The sequence below is a fragment of the Peromyscus californicus genome, unplaced genomic scaffold, assembly GCF_007827085.1.
Source record: "Peromyscus californicus insignis strain IS unplaced genomic scaffold, ASM782708v3 Scaffold_21__1_contigs__length_65335640, whole genome shotgun sequence".
Classification (NCBI taxonomy): Eukaryota; Metazoa; Chordata; class Mammalia; order Rodentia; family Cricetidae; genus Peromyscus; species Peromyscus californicus.
In genome coordinates, this window is record NW_026294514.1 from 58,940,093 (window position 1) to 58,960,826 (window position 20,734).

The 20,734-nt window shown below is 50.7% G+C and overlaps 1 protein-coding gene across 2 annotated transcripts in view; it reads left to right on the forward strand.

The window, feature by feature from the left end:
- Positions 1-18,483, forward strand: part of Asb18 (ankyrin repeat and SOCS box containing 18) — a 61,103-nt gene extending 42,620 nt beyond the window's left edge. For both annotated transcript variants that reach the window (XM_052750459.1, XM_052750460.1), the window contains 3 exons: positions 1,175-1,682; positions 15,865-15,978; positions 17,113-18,483. In XM_052750459.1, the coding sequence (XP_052606419.1) occupies positions 1,175-1,682; positions 15,865-15,978; positions 17,113-17,298 (808 nt within the window). In that variant the 3' untranslated portion in view covers positions 17,299-18,483. The remainder of the gene's footprint in view (positions 1-1,174; positions 1,683-15,864; positions 15,979-17,112) is intronic.
- Positions 18,484-20,734: the final 2,251 nt, after the last annotated feature.

Sequence of the window (20,734 nt, forward strand, 5' to 3'; positions counted from 1 at the left end):
GCCAGGTGGAGAGGAATGGTTGACATTTAAAAGATGGGGATGGCCATACTCTGCTCAACAGAGGGAAATGAGAGCGGGCAGTTACCACAGCACTGCCAGAGAAAGGGAAACCAAACAGGAAGGAGGAAGTCAAGGAGCCAAGTCTTCAGTGCTCACTAGGGCAGAGATGAAGAAGACTGCCAACTGATGTGGGTGAGTTCTGTCTTCGGTCAGTGTGCAGGACTATATCAAGATGACACTGTCCAGGGATTCAGAGACCCAGGAGACAAGCAGGGGGACCGGAGGAGAGCCTGTGGCTACTTACCTCCTCTCAGATTAGCAGACTACATTTCCCACCCGGGGGCTAGGCTGCCAGATCTAACATGGTCCAAACAGCCATCAGTGAAAGGTGAGGTGTGGGGTGCTCCCAGGGGACAGAAGAGCGGCTGAGAGAGCTACTCTTCTGTAAGAAGATAGGTGTGTGGGGTCAAAGGCAGTCTTGAATCCAGTTGGTGAGCCTAGAGGCAGGAGAACCCGTTCTCCTCAGGGGAAGAAGCAATCTCCCATGGGACTCAGAAACCCTCAGAGACTGAAAACTTGGCGTCACAGCCAAAGTGCGCAGTTTGGTCAAGAAAGAAGGGATCAGAACAAACAGCGCCATATATAGGCATGGGTGTGCTTCTGCCTGATGCTTCCAACGCAGCAAACTCTGGTGCCTGTCTGAATCAGAGGCCTTGAAAAGAGGGTGAAGTCCCACCCCTCTCCCCCAGACTGGGGTAAGGCAAGACTTGCCTTGCACAGGAAAGGTGGGGCATCCTGATCTAAAGGATTCTCTCTAGACCTTAACCTCCAGGGTTGACCGAGTCCAGATAAAGTCCGAGTGCCCAGCGCCCTGAATACTGCCATGTGGACATTATCTTCCCAAACAGCAAGAAGCGATTGCCATTCTCATCCTAAGTCTGAGTGCTTATAGAATGAAAGTCCCTATTCATTTGATGACCCGTGGGGCTGGGACCCTGGGTTTGCCGTAATCTTATTTTGTCTCAGGTCTATTCACTTTGCAGTGGGTGGCCTTGGCCCTGGAGCTCGAAAGTTCTGGCTTTAGCTGGAGCTCGCCGGTGGTGCCCGGCGCGCTCCGTGGGTGGCGGGTCGCGGCTGGTCACGCGCGCTGGTGACCTGTTTGGCTTGCCCGCAGGTGCGCGCAGGCGCTGCTGGAGCACGGCGCGACAGTACAGCTGGAGTGCGGCCCTGGCCGGGACACACCGCTGCACGTGGCGGCCCGGTACGGCCTGGACGAGCACGCGCAACTCTACCTGGGCCGCGGCGCGCGCGTGGACGCGAGGAACGGTCGCGGCGAGACAGCCTTGAGCGCGGCGTGCGGAGCGGCGACGCGGAGCCCTGACGAGCACGCGCGCTGCCTGCGGCTGTGCGCGCTCCTGCTGCGCGGCGGCGCGGCGGCAGACGCGCGCGACGAGGACGAGCGCAGCCCGCTGCACAAGGCCTGCGGCCGCGCGCGCCCCAGCCTGTGCACGCTCCTGCTGCTGCACGGCGCCGACGCGGGCGCGCTCGACTACGGTGGAGCGTCGCCGCTGGCTCGCGCACTGCACACGGCCACGTGCGCGCCCCCGGCAGCGCTGCAGCGCACGGTGCAGGCTCTACTCAACCACGGATCCCCCTTGGTGTGGCCCGACGCCTTCCCCAAGGTAAAGGGACCCCAGGGGAGGTTGGCCATGCAGACACTGGAACATGCCAAGGCTTTCATGCTGTGTGCCCCAAGGATCGTGGGAGGGTCTGCATTTCTCTCAAAACTCCCAGGGGAAGTGGAGGCTGCGAGTCTTGGGACCCTACTTTGAGAAGCGAAAACTTAAGAGGTCTCCTCGTAGTTAGCAAAAAGAAAAATGAAGAGGCTGCACTGTTGCTAAATATCCCAGAATGTCTCCTTTCGAAGTAGTCTCCTGGGGACGCCTAGCACTTACTTCCGTGATACCATCCCAACGCCAGCTCCCGGGTATTCCAGCAGCTTGTCTTTTGGTGTAATTTCTAGAAAGATGAATATCAGTCTCTTGTCACAGCAGGCGTCTGCTCTGCATCAAAGTCACCCCACCTGCCCAGCGCCTTGTTAATGTGAGCACTTTACACCTTCGCTAATTCCTCCCCCCTGCCGTGAAATTCACCTAATGTGCCCTGTTCGGGTCACCCCTGCGTTGAGACCTCCATCCCTTGCCCAGGCTGCGCCTTTGCAAAGTTTGTTCAGCTCACCTTGTCACTTTTTCCATCTGTCAGGTCGTTAATCACATAAATGACAAACAATGCTACCACAATAAAACCCCCAGGCACGTGCGAACGAAGTGCAGTGATGTGTATGTCTGAAAATGCCATAAAGAAACCATGACAAAAGAAAAAGTTAAAAGGACATTCAGGACCTGAGGAGACCGCTTGCAGCAAAGCAAGAGGAACCAAACTTGGGTCCCTAGCAGCCACGTAGAGCCCAGCTTTGGTGGCTCATGCCTCCAATCCAACGCTGGAGAAGTAGTGACAGACCAACCAGCCAGCGTAGCCTAATCGCCCAGACCCGGTCCTCAGCCTTCCCAATGCTGCGACCCTTAATACAGTTCGTCATGTTGTGGTGACCCCCCAACCATAAAATTATTTCGTTGCTATTTCATAACTGTAGTCTTGCTACTGTTATGAATCGTAATGTAAACAAAATGTGGCATGCAGGATATCTGACATGCGACCCCTGTGAAAGGGTCATTTGACCCCTCCAGGGGTCACAACCCACATGATGAGAACCACTGCTCTAAAGGAACAAAACTGATAAAGGAATGTGTGTGTGTGTGTGTGTGTGTGTGTGTGTGTGTGTGTGTGTGTGTGTGTGTGTAGTATTTATTGGAGTGGTTGAGAGCCTGTGGTCCAACAATGGCTGTCTCCAGACAGAAAGACTGAGTGAGAACTTAGTAGCTGTTCAGTTCACAAGATGCTGTGTCTCAGCAGTTCCAATCTGGTGCTGGAGTCCTGGAGGACTCCTGGAGGGAGGCTGTGAGTCTTTGAGTCTAGATGGAATCCTGAAGAAGTTGGATTTAATACCAGCCTCAGTAACAGGGCAGATGAACTTGTCAGCAGGAGTGAGGGCAAGCATACAAAACCAATTTTCTTCTTCAATGTCCTTTTATGTGTTCTGGTGTGGTCCAGATTTAGGGTGAATCTTCCTGCTTCAAATAATCTGATTCAGAAAATTACTCACGGGGCTGGAGAGATAGCTCAGTGGTTAAGAGCACTGGCTGTTCTCCTAGAGGATGTGGGTTCAATTCCCAGTACCCACATGGCAGCTCACAACTGTCTGTGACTCCAAAACACCAATGCACATAAAATAAAAATAAATAATTTTTTTTAAAAAAAGATGGAAAATCCCTCACAGGATGGCCCAGAAGCTTGGGTTTTAGTTGACTCCAGGTGTAGTCAAGTTGATAACCAAGATTAGCCACTGCATCCACACCCTGGTTCCTGAAAAAGACCCTATCTCAAACAAACAAGATGGGTAGCTCCTGAGAAATGATACCCAAGGCTGACCCCCCCCCCAGCTCCACATGGACATGCTCATACACCCAAGTAAATAAATAAATAATAAACAATATTTGCACAAGTAAGTAAATAAATAAATAAATAAATCTTGAGGACCAGCTAGCCTGCTGTATGCACCAAAGTGGCAAACAAAAGTGGCCTGCCTCAAACAAGATGAAAGGTAAGGACAGTCACCCAAACAGGTCCTCTGACTTCTACATGCACATGGTATTCACACATGTGCATATACACAAACACATGGACACACACAAAATAATACCATTCCCAAAGTATTAGCTAGAAGAGACCGCCTTCCCCAAAAGACTTCATTGAAGGAAGCCAAATTGGTCATAAAGTTTTGGCTCATTTAATTTTAAAATTCACCCCCATCTCCCAAGACATCTCAATCATATACACCTACCTATGCACCTGTAAACATGTATGTGTGCCTGGTATGTTTTGAACCAGCATCTGGGAAGCTGTTACCCAAAGATGATCCAAAGAAACAGTTTTCAGTGTCCTGAGATAGTGAGATTCACACATTTCTCTCAAATGACTTTGCGTATGGGCACATTCAGAGTGAAGGATGCATCAGGAGTCAGGAGAAGGGTGGAAACTCTACCCCATGCTTCATTCACCTCGTGTCTCATCAGACAAGCATGTGCACTCTTTGTGGACAGGGTCACCCACATCATTCCCCCGTGGTGCTCTGCCAATACACAGATTTCAGTATGGCAGGCTCTAAAAAGGAAGTGCTAGCGTTCTTGGATTCTGGGTCTCTACATCCATAGCTTACACTCTAAACACTCCCCATTCCCAGCAGGACCTGGTCAGCTACCTGGGACATGGACTGCCCTTCAGTTGGGTGCTGCCCTTCAGTTCACATCCTGTCTACATTAAGCCCAGATGCTCAGTCATCATCATATGGAACCACACAAAATAAAAACCAAAGTGGATCTCACATAGTAGGCTGCAAACAGAAAGTAACTGATGGTGCTTTCCTTTAAGGGGTAGGGGGTGAGATGGAACAGTGGAGAAAGGTACTTGATACCAAGCCTGGTGACTTGAGTTTAGTCCCCAGGACTCACATTGTAAGAAAGAACTGACCCTTGCAAGTTGTCCTCTGACCTCCACATACATGCCATGACAAGTCATTTCAATTTGAGGGACCCACCCCCCATTCAGGGGCTGGAGTTTGAGCTGCAGCCTCCCAGCCTGATCCCTGGGGAGGTCTTCTAGGGGCAGCCAGTGCCCTGTCTTGACCTACAGACGCAGCACATGGCACCGTGCTCCCCTTCAAGTCTTCAGGGCCTCTGTTCTGCAACATGCCCACGTGCCATGCCAGCCATATGTGGTGTGGTCATACGTTCATCTCTTCATACCTCAGGATTGGGGCCTGAACTTGCATGTATCGGGTGGTATGCTACAGCAGAGTCATGGGAAGCACTTGACCCTGGCAGTGGCAAGGATTCTCTGGCCAATTTCATACCAGCATGTAAGGAACTGAATAGCTCTTGAGACATCTTTACAATAAAAAGGCTTGCCTGACCTGCATTTGGAAAGTGCAGGTACATGCAAACCCCAGTCAAGGTTTGCTGTGTGAATGCAAGAGACTCCGGTGACTGACTCCTGGACACAGGTCTGCATCCCACCTCTGAGCATGAGGTGCTGACCTCCTTGCCCAGACACTCTTGCACTTCTAGAAATGACCCCACTTTCCTGAACAGCCTGCAGATGAGGTGCACTTACCCACACCAAATCCATGCTAGATGTGCCTGTGATGGGCTGGCATGGCCAAGGGGTAAGCAGACAAAACCGTGGGGATGGAGAGGCAACATACTCCCTCCCACCCAGGCTCCTGTCCGTTTCACCTGGGAAGGCATCTACTCACCTAACTGGCTTCAGCAGCCCCATGGGGTGCACAGCAAGCGTACCCAAACTGGTCCCAAAGATGCTCCACAGGCAAGACACAGGCACTGAGGCAGGCAACTACCAAGCCACCTGGAATGCTGCAGAGCATGCAGCCCCCATGAGCAGCAGCCGTACTTTAAATAGATGTAAAGAGACACCCGTGGAGCTCAGAATTACTGAGGCAAAAGGTTTCCCAGAGAGCCTGTGACATAAATCACAGTTCCCAGTGCCCAGACAAAGGCACCGTCATGGCAGCAGGCAGACAGGGAGCATCCATCTGAGCCATGCTCACTGTACTGCTGTGAAAGCCAAGGGGTGCCAGGCTTTGGAGCCCACTGCGTCCACAATGCCAGGCCCTTCTGCCCTGCTGACCCCTGGTTCACACCAGAGGCAGAGGGGCAGGCCCAGAGCAGGTGCAGGTAGAGGCTGGAAGCCAGGGTTCAGTCCTAAAGGTGCAGAGACAGAGTAAGGACCGGATCTGGAGCAAGGGACTCCCGGAAGAGCAGGGAGACCCAAGAATGTGGATCCAGCTGTGATCTGGGAGAGAGGCTTTACTGAATTTCTCCTCAAATTCATTCCTTTGTCCACACCTTTCAAGAGCACATTTCTGGTTCACCACAAAAGAGAATGTTGGGGCCATAAAGAGACTAGGAGGGCCTTAAGCCCAAGCCGCCTCTAAGAAGGACATGACCTGGGAACCACTTGAAGTGGCGTGGCACCGAGTGGTCAGCTGTATTTGTCCCCTGATGTCACTGACCCTCTCCAGAGCCCTTTGCTTTCTGTGCCTTCCTGGTGCTCTTTCTCCGAACCAGCCCTGTTTCAACGGAGCCAAGATACGCTACCCGAGGAGGGGGTCAGCCACCTGCGAGGGTCAGGAGTAATTGAGCTGCAGGCCTAGCAGTGACACCCGGAGTGTAAAGACTGGACCAGCCATGAGTTCCCCTCACTGCTTCATTGACGCTTCTGCCTGCCCACCGCGCCCCTCATGTGTTCACCCATGTGTTCATTTAACAACCACGCTTAGGGGCTGGAGAGATGGCTGAGAGGCTAAAAGCACATGCTACTCTTGCAGAGGACCTGAGTTCAGTTGCCAGTATCCACATCAGGAAGTTCACAACCTCTTGTAACTCCAGGTGTAGGGGGGATCCCATACCTCTAAACTCCTCAGACACTTGCACGTGCACACACACACACACACACACACACACACACACACTTTTTTTCCATTGGTTTTTTTTTTTTTTTTTTTTTTTTTTTTGAGACAGGGTTTGTCTGTGTAGCTTTAGAGCCTGCCCTGGATCTCGTTCTGTAGACCAGGCCGGCCTCGAACCCACAGAGATCCGCCTGGCTCTGCCTCCCGAGTGCTGGGATTGAAGACATGAGCCACCACTGCCCGGCACATACACACATTTACATAATTCAAAATAACAATAGATTTAAAAATATGCTTAGCAGTCCTGGCTGAAGTTCCTCTGGGGACAGGAGCACACAGACTTTTGCCCCTGTGAGCAACCTGACTTGGGGGTAAGACAATCATGCACACTGAGACCTGTCACAGAACCACCTGACTTTGTAAGTGTCAATTGGGTCTTGGCCTTGGCTGGCTGTGTGTGTGTGTGTGTTTTTTTTTTTTTTTTTCATTGCTGTAATAAAATATCTGACCAAAGCAACTTAAAAAAGGGAGGTCTAGCCAGGTGGTGGTGGTGCATACCTTTAATCTCAGCACTCAGGAGGCAGGGGCAAGCAGATCTGAGTTCAAGGCCAGCCTGATCTACACAGTGAGTTCTAGGACATCCAGGACTACACAGAGAAACCCTGTCTTGAAAAACAAAAAAAAAGGTGGGGGGGAGTGTAATGTTGGCTCACAATTTGTGGGTACAGAGTGTCATGGTAGGGACTCCACAGCATCAGGAGTGTGTTGCAGCTGGTCACATTGCACCCACAGTCAGGAAACAGACAGAGCTAGGTGCTGATGCTTAGAGCTGACCGTCGTATTCGGCCCAGGCCCACAGGAGAGCTGTCCACATTTAGGGTGGGTCTTCCCATCTGATATAACCCAACCTGGAAACTCCTTCACTGACACGTCCTGAGATTTGTGTCCTAGATGATTCTAGATCCTGTCAATGTGACAATCAAAATTAACCATCACACTAGGGTATCAGAAACCCCAGGCACGCGATGAGCAAGGACCTGATCTGAGGACCAAAGCCTAAGAATGGTATTACAGACAGCAGGCACAGGACAGGCAGATGCCCTGTGACAGAGCAAGCATGGAATGCGTGCCTCTGAGAAAAACGACTGCCATGATAGAGAGGGAACAGCAAGCCCCCACACCCACACCTACACTCCCACCCCTACCCATGCTGAAAGAGCTGAGCAGGCGCCTTGCGAAGGGCCTGGGCCCTTTGCCTAAGGACAATAGAAATCCAGTTCATCATTTTAAATGAAGGAGGTGACATTAACCAAATCTGTGTGTTGAAATGAATCTGCTTGAGTGTGAAGAAGAAACTGGAGGAGAGAGCAGAGGGGAACCACTGGCTGCTGTGAAGATTCAGATGAGGAAGACAGACAGCTGGAATGCAAAGGAAGATTCCAGAAACATCTGCGGAGTCCAGGTCTTCCTCACTCCTGGACGTTGACACTGCTGGAACCATGGCCGCCTGATTTCTTGTTTTGTGCCAAATTGCAGAATTAGGCAAAGTGACTTCAGCCACTCGCTGCAATGTCACCAGATTCGAGCAGGAGATGGCAGAACTGTGGTCAAAATGCAGGCCCGGTTTCCCTGGCTGCCCGCTGCGCAGCGGTGTCTCCAGGGGCGGAGGGACGGGAGCCGTCAGGAAGCTCTCCTCTGTTTTCCTACCCTTCTTTTATTTCTCCATCTACATATAAAGCAATGTGCCTGTGTGATTTTTCCCCTTAATTTTCTTTCTGCCGCCTCATTAGCTGAAGAGCGTGCGCTTGGACACTAATGACATCAACGTGTCAGAGTAATGTGGCAGCCGCCTCTCCGCAGACAGCAAGGAGGCAGCGGAGATTTTTAAACTGTGTTGGCGTAAAAATAATGAAGGCAGCCAGCTGCCTGGCAAACACGAGGGGCACGGTGCTGAGGGGCTGGGGAGGGGCGGGGAGCCCCAGAGAGGTGGAACAGAGGGAGAGACAGAAAATGAATTTCTGGAGACAGGCAATAAGACTTTGTCACAGTCTATGACCCCGGGTGGGGGAGGGGTTGGCTCTAGGGGAGGGCAGCTCTATCTTACCCTGGGTGGGGGAGGTCTGCCTAGCATGCTGTCCCTGGGAGTCATTTAACGTTTTTTTTTTGCAGAGAAGGAGCAGGTCTGGGGTTGGGGGAGGGGGTAGCATGGCCTTAAGAAACAGAAAGTCCCAGAGAGCACCTGGGAAGCAGGAGACTGTCTGGGGGCTAGCTTCTCCCAGCAGAGAAGAGGATAAATGAATGAGAGGTGATGGCCCAGGACTGGGGACACCAGAAATATCAACAAGTAAAGAGCATCTTGGAGGGGACAAGGACACACCTGGCTAGAAGAGGTAGGGAGGTAGGTGCTCCTGGGTCGGAGCCCCCCAGCTGCCACTCACTCTGTCCTGCCCCCTTTTCTGAAAACGGCCTCAGCTTGACTTGGTGACGGTCATTTCATTGGAAGAAATGGATCAGAGATTAGTCATTCTTACGATGCAGTGTGGGGCATGAGAGATGGCTCAGTGGGTAAAGGCGCTTGCCAACAACCCCGATAACCTGAGTTCAAGACCAACGTGGTAGAGAGAGACCAGACTGTCTCAAGGTGTCTACAGACCTACACACACACACACCCCTGAGATGTGGGCATACACAAAATAAATGATAGAGTTGCAATGTCCATATGATGACCAGTCTAGAGAAAAGCAGTGGTTCCTGTCTCCTCAGAGAAGAAAGGGAGGAAAGAAAAGGAAAGCCCGGGGCAGCACTAGCATGGTGGCCTCTCAGTTAGCGTCTGTTTGTAGGGGCACTGTGAGTGTTTACCCAGCCAGGCAGATCTTGCCAGGAACAGTGAGCAGGCAGCTGGGGTGCCACAGAGCAAAATACAAAGGGTGGGATGGGGAACCCAGGTATAGAGCAGCCTGGGGACTCTCCCCGAAAGAGGGGGACAGAAGGAGGCCTCGGGCCTGAGCAGATGGACACGTGCCCTAGAAGCCACTCTTCCGCTCTGAGCACTAGGCAAAGAGCAGGACCATGGCTTCCTCACATGTTGACAGACTTTGCCCAGGTCCCCACCTTTATCAGAAGAGAATAAAGAGGAGCTGGTGTGGTGGGTCAGTGCTAGGAACGATTGCTCTGTGGTCACGAGGACCTGAATTTGAACCTACATAAAAATAGCTAGGCACAACTGCACGCATGCCTGTAACCCCGGCACTGGGGGTGGGAGGGAAGCAAGCAGTCCCCTCGACCACCCTAGCTAGCCATCCCAACCCGCACTGCAAGCATCCAGTTTAGTGAGACCATGTCGCAAGGCAATAACTCAAAATCCAACAGAGGAAGACGCTGAGGGTGCGATGCTGGCCTCTGCATGCACAGGCACGGGCGTGGGCACCCGTGTACGCATGTGCATGAGCCACACATGCAAGAATAAAAACTTGATGGATTCCCGAGGTCAGGAGGCAGCAAAAAGAGAAAAAAGTGGGACATGCGAGAAATGGAGAAGTGTGTGTCTCAGCAGATAATCTGGAAGAGCTGAGAGCTGGGTGAAGACACAGCCTCTGGGTCTGTGAAGACAGACGGGCTAAGAGAAGTCAACAGAAGGACATGAAGAGAAACGTACAACAAGCGAGGGCACCAGACAGACTAAAGCCCGGGTGCTGCTCACACTGGCTATGTGTGTTCCCTCCCTCCCTGCTGCTCCTGATTCTGCTCTGTATCCTGAGTGGCCAGAGAGAGGGCCTAGCCAGTCTGTGCTCAGGGGCTCCGTGGATGATTTGAGCCTGGAGGGAAAAGAAGCAGGTTTCCTCCCCTCTCGCTTACCTCCTGCACCCAAATCCACGCCATCTTGTCTCCTTCTGACTCAGCAACCACTTTCCTGGACCCAGACCTCACCCAACCCACAGTCGCTGCTGGCTCGATGTGGCGCCAGGCTCCCTGCATAGTCATGGTCTCTGGACTTTAACAATGTCACCTCAATCAGTTCAGTCCCTGAGGCACATAAGGTGGCTGGAGAGAAAGAGAAAGTGGCAGGCACAAAGGTCAGAGTGTAAAGCCAACCAATAGATGGTGACGTTATTCAAGACGAGCCTAGGAAAGAGGATTAGGAACCATAACCAAAGACTTAAGAGAAGAAAACTCAGCTGCATTCAAAGTCTTAACTTTTAATTTGGGGTTAAATGAGTGTTCTTGACAAGTAAACAACAGAAAACATACCTTTGACATTCTAGCAAAACTGTTCTTAAAATACTTGGGAAAAAAACCTTATTAGCTATGCGATCAGGAAACAGGTTATTTCTAAGGGTATAAAGTTCAGGCTGGATTCAGATTTCTTGGCTACAATATCAGCAGAAGACAATGAAATACCCTCTACGTATATTTTGAGACAAGGTCTCATGTAGTCAAGGCTGACCTTGGATTTGCTGCATAGTTAAGGATGACTTTGAACTTCTGATCATTCTGCCTTCACCTCAGAAAGCTGGGGATACGAGAGTACACCACCACACCAGAGTTTTATATGGAGCTGTGAGTTGAACTTGAGGCTTCCTGGATGCTAGGCAAGCACTCTACCGAACTGAGCTACATCCTCAGCCCTCATCAACATATTTTTTCAGTTGAAGAACAGCATTTATTGAGGGTGAAGAAACACACACACATGCAGCAGAGGAAAAGACTCTCTGCAAAACAGAGGGGCCTAGGGAAGCTGAAAAATCCCTTAACATATGTTTGTGGTTTGTTGTTTGTTTGTTTTGTTGTTGTTGGGTTTTTTTGTTTTTTGTTTTTTGTGAGATCCGCCTGCCTCTGCCTCCCAAGTGCTGAGATTAAAGGCATGTGCCACCACTGCCCGGCTCCCTTAATATATTTTTAAAGGAAAAGTTTGGACACTAGAATATTAGTCTGAGCCAAGAACCTCTCATTTGATGCCAAAAGAAAGAAGATATTTTCAGATTTGAACAGCTCAGAAAACATATCTTTGATCCTTTTTTTTTTTAAGAACAAAAAAGTATTTCTATTCAATTATTTATTCAACAGATATATATGCAAGCACCAGTTAGGACCCGCAAGATGCTAGGTGCTTTGGATAACTGGGTGAGCAGATCAGAGAGTGCCATGCTCCCTCAAGAAGTCTGCAGCCAAACAGGGCAGAGAGATATTATCAGCCATGAGCATAATCAACCAATGACAGGAGAAGGCCAAGGAGATGTCAGCCTGTGCAGCACAGAGAGCGTCTCCTCAGAATAGTGTCATGTATCCGGACATGCAGAGCACTACAGAGGGAGCACACACACCATCATGAATGCAAAGCAGGTGAGGGAAAGAATGGTCTCAAAAGCAAAAAGTAAGTGAGGCACAGTGGTACACACCTGTAATCCCGTGTTTGGGAAACTGAGGCAGGAGATAGCCAGCTGGAGGTCAGCCTAGGATAGACAGCAAGATCCTTTCTCAAAACAAAGGGGGGAAATTGGGAGAATGCACGGGCCAGCAGGATGCTGCAGCAGATAAGGGCGCTTGCCGGCAAGCCTGGTATCCCGAGTTCAATCCCTGAGACATGTAAAGTGGGAGGAGAAAACTGACTTCCCGAAAGTTGTCTTCTGACCTCTGCCCACATACACTGGCACATATACACCTACATACATACACAAATAAATAAATGCAGGTACTTTTAATTAAGAAAATTATATGATATTTTTAAATACTAGTTCTCAGCCTCAGAGTTAGTAACAAGGGTGATATTAGCTGAAGCTGGACAGACAGGTATTGGCAAATATCCCTGAAGAAGCGTCTTCCATATGAGGCTGTGCCCACCGATCTTGGGCCAGCATGTAGCTCTGCAAACCCTTCCCTCGGGACTTCCTGGCTTTACTTTATTGTTATTGTTACTAGGGTTGGCACAAGTGCCTTCATTTTTACCCTGATGTTTTTCATGGGGGAGAGAAGTGGAATGTGGCAGTGAGTTCAGTTTGGGGAGTTAAGGTTGGTGGCCTTTGAACGGAAACTTCAAAGAAATGAGGAAGTCGGCTCTGCTGAGGTCCAGGGATGAGCAACCCGAATGAGCAGTCAGTCTGTGGCCTGAGACTGGAGAGGCCTGACCTGCGCGTGGAATAGCAGGGGACCACGGTGGATGAAGGTGTTCAGAGGTGATGAGGGTGGATGGGAGGCTGGATAGGGCTCTAAGGGACACTGTTGTGACTTTGGCCGTTGGTGATGTCTGCGGAGCAGAGGCTTCACTTGACTAATGTTTCATCAGACCCTCCCCACTGCCATGAGGAAGAGAATAGAAGAGGAAGGAATGTTGGAATCCTGACACAGTGACCCCCATGAGGGACACCACTTAGGCTAGGCTGGCACGCTGATTCAGGAGGGACCTCAAAGGCAGAGCTGTGGAGGCTTCTTCACAGACTGCATGTCGGGAATGAAGGAAATGGAAAACAAAGACGGCCCCAAAGCTTCCAGCCTGAGAGTCGGAAAGACAGATGTGCCAGCTAAGAGGAGTGAGCTAAGATGGCCAAGGCCAGGGCCAGGGCCACAGGTGTGTGGCCCAGGAAGCTAAGAGTTCAATGCACCCAGTCTAGGATGGGACAAAGAGGAGATGTAAAGGAAACCATTGGATAGTCAAGCCCAGAATTCCAGAGATTCCAATAGCCTTGGAGACCAGTGGCGTGGGGATGGTATCGGAAGCTGAGAAACCGGATGAGAGACAAGGGAGAAGAGATGGGCACAGGAATGAACGGAGGGACGACCCTCTCTGAAAAAAAAAAAATGGAGATGAGAAAACAGCCCAGGAGACCACGGAAGAACCACAGAGAGGATGAAAAGCATGGTTTTCTTTCCCTGCCAACTGCCGCCCTGAGTGTGGACCACTGAGGGCCACCTCTCCCTGGACCCACGGGAACACGGTCTCTCTGCTGAACTCTCCTCACCACCCACCTCTAAATGGAGCCAACCCCACTTCTGCTCCACTCAGATACCCCTGCACCTGGGTCATGGAGTGGGGCCTCTTTATAGTGTACAGTGACGCCCTGCAGGTTTGCCCTGCCCGTGGCCTTGCACATCACTTCACTTAATTTCTCTCAAATGGAGAGTGTTTGCCAAGAAGATATAGGTGATTTTGATCCCAGAAAAGTTAAACTAAAATATGCTAATAACTGTAGAAGAATTTGAAAACATGAAATTGTCGCCTTCAACTAACAACTAAGCTTTGGCGATGCCAAAGACGAGCATTGGCACCACTAGAAGTGTAGGTTGGCAGCTCGGCCTGTGCCTGGCGTGAGGCCTGGATTTGACTCCTAAAAAAATACTTTAAATAGGGCCAGGCATCGTAGTGCACACCTTTAATCCCGGCGCTTGGGAGGCAGAGGCAGGAGGATCTCTGTGAGTTCAAGGCCAGCCTGGGCTACAGAGTGAGTTCCAGGACAGCCAGGGCTACAAAGAGAAACCCTGTCTCGAAAAACCAAACCAAACAAAACAAAACAAAAAGCTTTAAATGATGATTGTGTCTTCTTAATTCCAATAATTGCCTACTTTTTAAGTTCTTCCCAATAACTAAGAGGATTGAAATTTAACAGGACCCAGGTTCAATTCCCAGCACCCACATGGCAGCTCACAGTTATCCGTAACTCCAGTTCCAGAGAATCCAACACCCTCACACGACATCCATGCAGGTAAAACACCAATATATATTAAACAAGTAAATAAATAATTCTTTTAAAAAAGAATTTAACAGAAAATCCAGGTACGGAGACTTACATAATGAGGTGCTACCTGCAAAAACATACAAAACTTAGGAATAAGATGATCGCGCCAACTATCAATGTTGGCAGCACAAAACATCAGACTACAGCCAATGTAATGAGATTTTTTTAATTGAAGAAATATTAATATGAAAGATGAAAGGAGAGCAGCTGCATACATGCTCATTTACCCAGAAAACAGTGCTTGTTCTTCCTCAAGGGGACCCACCCGAGTTCTGTTCCCAGCACCCACATTAGGCTCCTCACAACACTCGTAACTCCAGCTCCGGGTGATCAGACACATGCTTCTGGTTTCCTCAAACACGAACATGGAGTACATAAACTCATCCAAGTACATACACATATACATAAGGAAAAATAAATTTTTTTTTGATACAGAGTCTCACTATGTAGCCTTGGCTGTCCTGGAACTCACTCTGTAGACCAGGCTGACCTAGAACTCATAGAGATCCGCCTGCCTCTGCCTCTCAAGTGCTGGAGTTAAAGGTGTGTGCCACCACTGCCCAGCTAAAATATGCACATACTCCCACACAGACACAGATACACAGTCTGTAGCTGGAAGTTTTCCTGTGTCCCACAGGGTCCAACAGCTGCTCAGACCCAAATAAACACACAGTGGCTTATTGCGAACTGTATGGCCATGGCCTATGGCTCAAGCTTCTTGCTAGCTAGCCCTTATAACTAAACTCAGCCCATTTCTATTAATCTATGTCTCACCATGTGTTCCGTGGCTTTACCTGTGTGTCATTACATGCTGTTCCCTGGACAGTGGGATGGCATCTCTCTGCCTCTCCTTTCTCCTTTCACTGTCTCCCTTGGATTTTCCTGCCTGGCTCTATCCTGCCCTGCCATAGGCCAAATGGCTTTATTTATCAACCAATCAGAGCAACACATATTCACAGCGTACAGAAAGACATCCCACAGCAACAGTCAAAATAAAACTAAATATTTAAAAGTAAATAAAAGAATATTTTTTTCTGTGGGGATTGTGAAATAAAATGCAAGGGGCCACACCAAGTGGAAAGTCAACAGCAAAACAATTCTTCCCCTTGCTATTCTTTTCTTATACTAAAAATTTGTGGTGGGAAACTGGGAACACAATCCTCAGGCCACACTGCCCATAGAACTGCTTTCGTTTGCTTTGAGCAGCTCGGCAGAGGCAGGGGGCTGTCACCCATCAGCATCCCCCAGCCCACCCCAGCCCCCAAACCTGACTATTAAGCCCCAGCCTGACTGCACAGGGAGTGATCCAGAGATGTGGACTTCCTGGAAGAGCCACTGCCTCCTAGTGGGTTCACTCAAGTGAAAACACTCATGTTCTGGGATCGTTTCCCTCTGTGTGGTATGACTTGGTCCTTTGAGGACACAGCCAGGGAGCGGCAGTCATGAAATGCAAGAACATGCCTGCATCTCCAGCCTTTCTTCCCTTGAACCCCAAGCCCACCACCCTGCATCCTGCTCCCCACTCCCCCCCAGGTGCTGAGGACCTGTGCACAGGTGCCCGCTGTCATTGAAGTTCTCTTCAACTCCTACACTAAGCTCCGAGTTTCCGAGTCTTGGCAAGAGGTGATTCCTGAAGAAGTATACCAGGTGAGGAGTTGCCTCAATCCCTTTCCCCAATGCTCCAGAACTCAGTCCCTCTCACTTCTCTGTCTGGAGTTTCATACTCAAACCCCGGAAGTGAAAGATCTAAAGAAGGAAGACAAGGAAGCTGGGCAGTGATCAGAGTGCACTGTCCCTATAGAGCCAACCAACCATAGGTCCAAACTATTGGGTGTACATTGGATCCCCCCCAAAAATACACAGAGCTTCATCACTTGTCATTATCCTCTAAACATCACAGCATACAACAACCTCTCTAGGTAGCATTTTCATTGTTGCATTATGGGTAATCTAGAGGTGATTGAGAGTAAACGGGAGGGTTGTGTATGTTTTGCACAAACATGAGGCTGCTTTGCTTAAGAGACTTGCCCATCCGTGAATTTTGGTATCTTCAGAGGTTGTAGAGCCAGTCCTCTGTGGACACCAAGGGACAACTGTGAAGTGCTATTGGACATGAGGAATACACAGCCACCCCGTGATGGCTTAAAGAGTGCTGGGGCTCAGGGAGCCAGCATGCACGGAAGGAAGGAGGCAAGAAAGATGCCAGTCATGGCTTCTTTTCCAGGAATGCCCCTGGCCATGCGTAGGAGATACAGATTATGACATGTGACCTGCACCCCACTGTGAGCACTGCATACATCCACACATGACAGAGTCCACAGGCAGCCGTTGATCACACAGAGGGGGGACACTGCCTTCCAGAAACTCCCAGAGAACATTCTCTGGGGTCTCACTGCACGTGTTGGTGAGTGTCTTACAAGGCCATGAGCCGATGGGCTTCAGCGTGGCTCCAGAGTCCACTGCTGCAGAGAGACAGCATGCTTGTCCCGTTTCAGATTGATGGGATCGCTCCTGGAGCTGCAGGGTTGCTGTGCCAGGGGCAGGGAAGAAAGGGCTTGGAGGAAACATCCCCAACACTGTCCCTCTGACACAATGGGCGCTTCACTTTGGGAAAACGTGGCCACTCTCTGAGTGGAGACCAGGTCTCAGGTGACAGCACTGCCACTCTGCTGTGTCTGCCTGGCACCTGTGGGTGGCAGGATGGCATGAGCCGACAGTGCTCTGGCCAGGGAGAATGTCAGCTCCAGACACTGCCTCTCTCTTCCTCCCCTTTCCTTCCAGATGCACGAGCCTTTCTACAGGTCTTTCTTCGCCTTGGCGCACACCCCATGCTGTCTGCGGCACCTTTGCCGCTGCGCCATCCGAAGGCTCTTAGGCAAGAAGTGTTTTCTCCTTGTGCCCCAGCTACCCCTCCCCGAGACCCTGCAAACGTATCTGCTTCTGGAGCCAGAGGGTGTTCTGTGTTGAAACCACAGCCCTGGAGCTCAGGTTCTTCTCTGCATCTTTGTCCGTCTGCAGACGGTATGTGAGGAAGCACCCTGGGGTACACAATCCAGCCCCCTCCATCTCCCAGCTGACCAGGGGAGGCCCAGACCCACAAGCCTCCGGTTCACCTGAAATGGAGTTGGAAATAAAAACCCTCTCTGTTATTGGAGCTGGAGAGATGACTCAGCAGCGAAGAGCTTCTGTCTGCTCTTGCAGAGGACCTGGGTTCAATTCCCAGCACTCACCTGGTTGCTCACAGCTATTCCTAACTCTAGTTCCAGGGGATCTAGGGCCCTCTTCCGACCTCCAGAGGCACTGCATGCACATATATGCATTCAGGCAAAACAGTCACACAAAGTAAATAAACGTTTAAAAAAATTTTTTTAGAAAACGCTGTCTCTTGGTTGTGAGGAGCACATGGTCAGTGGCATGGTAGTTGTGGTCAGAAAGTGCCCGATACCAAAGTCAGACTAAGAGATGTGATTGGGTTCCAAGGTGTAGCTCTGGCCCCTGTGGGTCAGCAGCGTGGCACATCCTCCCTGGGCTTGTAGGAAAGGCTGCCCACCCTCCTGGAGCCAAGTCACCTGGCGGGAGCTGTGCCCAGAACATAGCAGACCCCGCCCTCCACTGGGAGGACACCAGCTCCAGGGGCCAGTGTACCTTCTCAGCACCCACTGTGCTTGTAAACACACGAGAACCCAGTCCTCCCAGGACGTGGAGGATGATAAGCCAGATCTTGATCATTTAGAAGTCTTCTGCCTCCTACCAGATCAACCGTTGTTCATCCCGCTCTGGGAAATGATGCCAGAAGTCAGATGCCAGGAAAAGCACATGGACTGAGGAGTGCCTAAGCTCGGCCTAAGTGTTACTCAGTAAGAGATGTCCAAACATCAAGGCCTGCACTCACTTAGTTCTTCGTTCTCATGCTTCAACACAGGGGGCCTTGCTGACCCCAAGGATCAACCCCACCCATGACAAGCCAGTCCCTAGAAAGAGAAAGAAACTCTCTGCTGACCATGCTTGGCCTGTTCAAGCTAGCCATCCTGAAGCCCACATGTGGCCACTGCCTTCATTAGACTGTCAGTTAGGACTCTGCTCTGCCCTGACCTCTCCACGACCAGCAGCCAGACACCTAGAAAGAAATGCTGGACAGACAGCGGTGGTGCACTCAGTACTCGGCAGGCAGAGGTAGGAGAATCTCTGAGTTCAAGGCCAGCCTGGTCCACATACAGAGTGAGTTGCAGGGCAGCCAGGGCTGCACAGAGAAACCCTGTCTCAAAAAAAAGAAAAAGGGAAGAAGGAAAGAAAGGAGGGAAGGAGGGAAGGAGGAAGGGAGAGAAGGAGGGAGGGAGGGAGGGAGGGAAGAAAAGAAATGATCTGCCCAGGAAGGAGATGCAACTATGGTAAGTAACAGACCCAAGGCCTGTTTGTCCTTCTTTGCCCACCCCCATCCCCCACCTCCTGACAGAGACTAAGGCCTCCTGGGTGGTCCCGTGGCATGATGAGCCCCTCCTTGGAATGAAGGCTGAACTGTCCACTCAGTGGCAATGATGGTCTTATCTTCTCTCTCTCTCTCTCTCTCTCTCTCTCTCTCTCTCTCTCTCTCTCTCTCTGTCTCTCTCTCTCTCTGTCTCTCTCTCTCTGTCTCTCTCTCTCTGTCTCTCTCTGTCTCTCTCTCTCTCTCTCTCTCTCTCTCTCTGTGTGTGTGTGTGTGTGTGTGTGTGTGTCCTTCTCTCTCTCTTTCATGCTGGGGATGGAACCCAGGACCTCTCATGCCCTCGGCAAGGGCTCTACCACTGAACCACACCTCAGCCAGCATTTTAAAGCAAGAGCTCTTCATGGCCATCTTCTAAAGACAAGAAGAGGGACCCCTTTTCTTTCTCATTCCAGACAAAATGAAATACTGCAAGGTAGACCGCAGAGAGGGTCAGACACACACTCCCGTTGTTACAATGTGGGAAGGGAGTTCAAAGCCCAGCAGACACGGCAATATGCGAGTCTCAGTAAAGCCCACGGTGAGAGAGAAAACAGGGACCAAGCAGGCTCCACCCGTTGAGGGTAGCCATCACAGAGGAGATAGCATGGATGAGCCACGGTGGGCGGTCACAGGTCCTCACAGTGGCTCTTCCAAGGGAGTGGCAAGACTGCAGAGTCCAGCTCCTTTGATGACTCATTCTCATGCTGCCCGTGGAGAAGGCAATTGGCCTGTCCAACCAAAGGGCGAATAAGCATGCTTCCAGACTGTATCCCGGGCAGATGGCTCTCCATCAGCCCTTCTACCTGGATTTCAGAAGTTCCCGCGGTGCGTGCAAAAAGGAAAATTCAAACCATGGCAAGAGTACAGGAAAGTTCTGGGCACCGTGCAGGGAGAGTGACGCAGCCTCTCCAAGGAAGGACCCCATGCACTGGCAACTGGAAGTAGGTAGTTCTAGAAAGACCTGGGGACAGCAGACCAGGAGACCTCTGTCTGTGCCTCCAAGGAACCTGAACTTCATGGAACAGACATGAGGAACCAGAGAATAGGTGAGGAATTGCAGTCCTGAGAGGAACCCGGGAGGTTGCCTTGCCCTGGAATGGAATGCAGTACACTGGATAGTGACGAACAGCCCCTGGTGACAGCCCATGGTGACAGCCATGGTGGATGGATTCCGAGCCAGGGACCCTCACAAGCAACAAGAACAGTCATTTCAAAGAAGTCAACTGCAATTTGCTGTGTGCACCCCTCTAGCTAGGTTAGAGACGGTGAGATGGTCAGTGCAGGGTTAGAATCTGGCAGTCTGTGGTGTTCTGAGTGTTTGGATTTCTCCACTCATCTGTGACACTTCACTGCTGGTCCTAAGTCTTCACTGAGGCCCAGAATCCAGCCCAGATAAAGAACTTGATGGACATTTCCGTCTGTTCGTACAGATAAGAAGAAGCAGAGAAAACTGCACACCACCAGCAGTGACTCGGAAAGCCCAGGCCTCATTAAATTCTGAAAACGAAAGCGTGTGCTTGTCCTCTTGTGGCCATATTCTCAGCCACCCTCTCCATCCCAGCTCACTTGAGAAAATGCTTCAGGTGCACCCCCAAACTATCATAATACCCTTCCTCCCACCCCCACCCCCCAAAATTTCTTGTTGCTGTGATCAAACACCCGGCAAGAAGCAATTTAAGGGAGAAAAGGTTTATTTGACTCACAGTTGAAGTGGATACATTCCGTCGTGGGGGGGGTGGGGCTGGGGGAGGTGTTCACATCTCATCCACACTCAGGAAGCAGCTCATTTTCTCCTTTTCATTTGATCCAGGACCCCAGCCCAAGGGATGGGACCACTCACGTTTAGCCTGAGTCTTCCCACCTCACCTCAATCTAGAAACTCCCTCACAGACACGTCCAGGTGATGCTAGAACTTGACAACATCTGGCAGTGGAGCCAAGG